This window comes from Brassica napus, chromosome C6, assembly GCF_020379485.1.
Source record: "Brassica napus cultivar Da-Ae chromosome C6, Da-Ae, whole genome shotgun sequence".
Classification (NCBI taxonomy): domain Eukaryota; kingdom Viridiplantae; phylum Streptophyta; class Magnoliopsida; order Brassicales; family Brassicaceae; genus Brassica; species Brassica napus.
This window is the reverse complement of record NC_063449.1, coordinates 40,832,150-40,836,218: the sequence shown is the minus strand read 5'-3', so window position 1 is coordinate 40,836,218 and position 4,069 is coordinate 40,832,150. Positions and strand designations below refer to the sequence as shown.

Sequence of the window (4,069 nt, the reverse complement as noted above, 5' to 3'; positions counted from 1 at the left end):
AAAATATAGAAATAAAAATAGGGGTGGATTGGAGAAGGTATAAGTAAACCTTAGAGCAGATGTGTTGTACCAACAATCCCTAATAAACTTTTTTCTCACAACAAAGACATAACAAACGAAAAACTATATGAAACAGTTTTGATATCATAGATCCAACAACTTACGTCTTTATATTTTGGAACATTATCGATGATTTAACATTTCTAGTGTAAGCCCAAATAAACTGGAAACGGTAAGGCCCAAAATAAATTGGAAACGGTACGGCTCTGATGAGAGGTTAAACAATCAGACGGATGATAGTAAGTTCATAAACCAAAACCAAATGCGCCAAGAACTCACGGCGCATTTTAACAAATCTCAAATTAGTTTCCGAAAGTACCCTCGAACCCACCTTAGAATCACCAAAATACATGAACACTGTCATATATATAAGAAGAAACTCTTTCTTCTCCCTTCTCTTCTTCGCAGAATCCAAAACCAAAATCGAAAGCAATCGAGAGAGAGAGAATTGAAAACTCATCTGTTAATTAAGTACCGGCGAAGCAATGGTGTTTCCCGGTGAGAAAGAAGAAGAATACTACACGACGACGGCGACGGGACACGATACTCCGAAGAAGACTCTCCACAATTTCTCGTTCGCGGACTTGAAGTGGGGTGCTCAGCGTAATCTAAGGTGCACGAAGATCGAATCTAACGTCGCCGCCGCTGATCAAAGACCACGACGCCGATCCTCGCCTTCCGAATTCGGCGACAATCGGAGTCACGGCGGAGCGGAAGGGATCGAGGAGGCGAAGGGAGAGGATCACGAGGGAGAGAAGACGAGCAAGAAAGAGGGGGAGAGGGAGGTGTCTCCGCCGTGGAATTTGAGGAAGAGGAGAGCGGCTTGCAAGGCTCCGGTAACAGATTCCGAGGGGATTCAGAAGGAGGAGAATGGAGTGAGGCCCAAGTTTAACCCGACGCTGACGAAGAAAGAGGTGGAAGATGATTTCATCGCGATGACGGGTCATAAACCACCGCGACGGCCCAAGAAACGGCCCAGAAACGTTCAGAAACAGATCGATGTAAAGTTCCTCCAAAACTCTATTAATTTATTATTTTTTCTTTCTTTTTAATGCAAAAGTTTTTCGAATTCTGATTTTGTTCTTGTTTGAACAGCTGTTGCATCCAGCTTCTTATTTTGTTGAGGTTACTGAAGATCTCTACGATGTCCCGGACGTAGCCGAGAACGGAAAGGTATCATCTTTTTTCACAAGATTTTTGATTTGGTATTGTAACTGTTTGATACTAATATTTGCTTTACTAATTCTGCAGAAATGATGACGACGATGGATGAAAGTTTGCACGGCTTTATTTTTACTGTTGTGGAATCTCTTGAAGTTGGAAGTGTGATTAAATCAAAAAGATGCTTTTTGAGTTTCTCAGTTTTGTTTCTTTAGCTATTAGTTTTGGTTTTGGCTAAATAACATGTACAAAGATATGGGAGAAGTTTAGTAGGTTCTCATGTATTAGAACCCATACTCTTCTCTTTCAGTTAATCAATCAGCAACGAACAGCCAATAATAATAGGGGATCAATAAAAGGATGAACATTTCACCAAATCTTGCCTTTTTTCTGACTATCCAACCTCTGTAGGTCTAGACCATTCCTCTGTCTTTCTGCTTATTGATTTGATGCGTTCCATTGAATTTTTGTGAGTATCCAACCGTGCTTGCCATCATTCATGATCACTTTGTTGCGAGAGATAACTTGTGCGTGTGTGTTTTGGCCGTCATGATTCTTTCTAGTGCATTCTGACTGTATTAGAAGCTGGGTCATTATCTCTGCCAAAAACGTGTAACTGTCAACAATTCAAGGAGTGTGTGCTATACAAAAAAAAAAAGTGGACTAGTTTGTTCCGTGTGGGGGCTTTTCGTTTTCCCGCGTTTGATTCTTTCCCTCACAGCCTGACCCTGACTCACTCACCACCGGTTTACTATTTTCTGGTCGGATTCAACCAACTTAACCAAATGGTTATCAGCGATTTTCTTTCTTAAAATAATAATTATCAGATATTTTTTTTAATGAAAAATCTATTCTTTTGAAAGTGTTAATTGATTTTTTATTTATTATCAGCGATTTTACTTGAAGAAGCTTAAATGGTGGTTCTCTGCTTCATTGTTTGTTCTGTTAGATTTGCTTTGCTGTATTTCAAACCGAACAATTACAAGACAAATTCTGAAAAGGATAATACACACATATACTGAAAAACTAATATTCATATTGATCAGAGTAATTTTTCAGTTTACATTTCCAAAGTTTATATTAAAATTTTGAAAAACTAGTTTTGTATGAAGTTTTACATCTCTATTGATTTGATCCACGTCCTATTAAAACAGGCCATTTTGTGTATAAATTTTCAGTTTATTGATCTCTTGATAATACTTTAATAAAACGTCACCACTTAATTAGAAAGGCATTTATCTATATAACTAAAATCAAATATATTAAAACAGCAAGTAGAATACTGAAACAAATCTTTAGCTGACGAATGGTTTACAAGAAATGCTATAAAAATATTTGAATTTTTAGATATTCATTAAAATAATAATATAAAATCCATTTTAACTATTTTAATTAGAATATTCTTAATATATTTTAGGGAGAATTGCCAAGTGTGACTCAAAACTTGGAGTCAAACCCAAAACAATACCCCAATTTGGGTCAAAGGCAAAAGTAACCTAAAAGGCTATTGAAATTACAACTATCCCCTTGTGACCAAACAAAAAAACGGAATTTTTTTTACGTTTCTACCCCTCGCAAGTCGTCTGTTTAGACGACTTGAAAATAAGTCGTCCAGACGACTTAACTGAAAGTCGTCTGTTTAGACGACTTGAAAATAAGTCGTCCAGACGACTTAACTGAAAGTCGTCTGGACAGTTAGTCTTAAACATAATTTAAAAATTTTGTAAAAAATATTTTGATAAGTGAAAAATGGGAATTATGTAATTAACATATGTCTTAGGAGGTATAAATTAAGATATAACAAATTTCAATTGTTTTCAGCATAGATGAGTGAAAGTAGTGAGTCATGATATTCTTTAGTTTATGTTTCATCAACATATGTTGTAGTATTGTATGTGTTCTTAGGGTTAGATTTTGGAAAGCATTAAAACCGTTTTTGAAAATTTTTAAAATTACTTATGCGTGTTCATTTCTGTGTATAGTAAACACTATTTAAGTATAATTTGATTTTATAACGTGGTTAGTTAGTTAATCTAGTCATTTTAGTTTAGGGGTTCATTTTAGGGTCTAGGACGACTTAATATTTTGTCGTCTGAAAACAGACGACTAAATATTAAGTCGTCTGTTGTACATTATCAGCCAGAATAAGTCTTAACCGGACCAAACCTTAAAGTTTACCAATGTACTTTTAAAGCTAACCGGATTATTTACCCAATATATAAGGTGATTTTTTTTTTGTTTCATTTTTCGCGAAATTCAGAAACCCTAACAGTTCTCTCTCAAAGGCGATTTCGAATTCCCACGATTTCCGAACAAACCATCGTTCTCAACGTCGGCTATCTATCTCACTTCATTCTCACCGTTGTCGCCGCAGCTTCTTCTAACCCTAGCGCCGCCGATTCCTCTAAACCCTAGCGCCGCCGATTCCTCTAAACCCTAGCGCCGCCGCTTCCACTATTTCCGAACAAACCGTCGCCCTCGCCACCGTGGTCACCAACGTTCTCACCGCCGCTTCCTCTAAACACTAGCGCCGCCGCTTCTTCTAAACCCTAGCGCCGCCGCTTCTTCTCTGTAAACCTTAGCGCCGTTTCTCTGTAAACCCTAACGCCGCTAAGTCATCAATCTCGAGGAAAAGATGAACATAAAACGTCGTCTCTATCAATTTACTCATTCTCACCGTTTCACGTTTATTTTTTCAGATCTATAACCGCAATGACGAGTACTCCAACTCCTTCTGCGACTGGAAGACTTGTAAGTAATTTAAGTCGTCTGGAAAGTCGTCTCTGGACTTATATTGTTGTCTTTGATTATTTTGCAGACAAAAAGGATGGATATTCCAGAACTCCCC

At 37.5% G+C, this 4,069-nt stretch overlaps 1 protein-coding gene across 2 annotated transcripts; it reads left to right on the top strand.

Annotated features, from left to right (window-relative positions):
- The first annotated feature begins 227 nt into the window (after nucleotides 1-227).
- On the top strand, nucleotides 228-1,598 carry LOC106403427. 2 transcript variants are annotated; one of them, XM_048761140.1, is made up of 4 exons: nucleotides 228-1,061; nucleotides 1,156-1,233; nucleotides 1,312-1,336; nucleotides 1,378-1,598. In XM_048761140.1, the coding sequence occupies exons 1-3, from the start codon at nucleotides 546-548 to the stop codon at nucleotides 1,315-1,317; spliced, it is 600 nt and encodes a 199-aa protein (XP_048617097.1). In that variant the 5' UTR covers nucleotides 228-545; the 3' UTR covers nucleotides 1,318-1,336; nucleotides 1,378-1,598. The 2 variants fall into 2 exon arrangements, with proteins under 2 accessions (XP_048617097.1, XP_013699708.2); XM_013844254.2 differs by having other exon boundaries at nucleotides 1,312-1,598.
- Nucleotides 1,599-4,069: the final 2,471 nt, after the last annotated feature.

Bases quoted from the DNA above. Each gene is read 5' to 3' on its own strand.
- LOC106403427 (XM_048761140.1), top strand. From the start codon at position 546: ATGGTGTTTCCCGGTGAGAAAGAAGAAGAATACTACACGACGACGGCG. The intron at 1,062-1,155 runs GTAAAGTTCCTC...TTGTTTGAACAG, and splicing joins ACGTTCAGAAACAGATCGAT to CTGTTGCATCCAGCTTCTTA.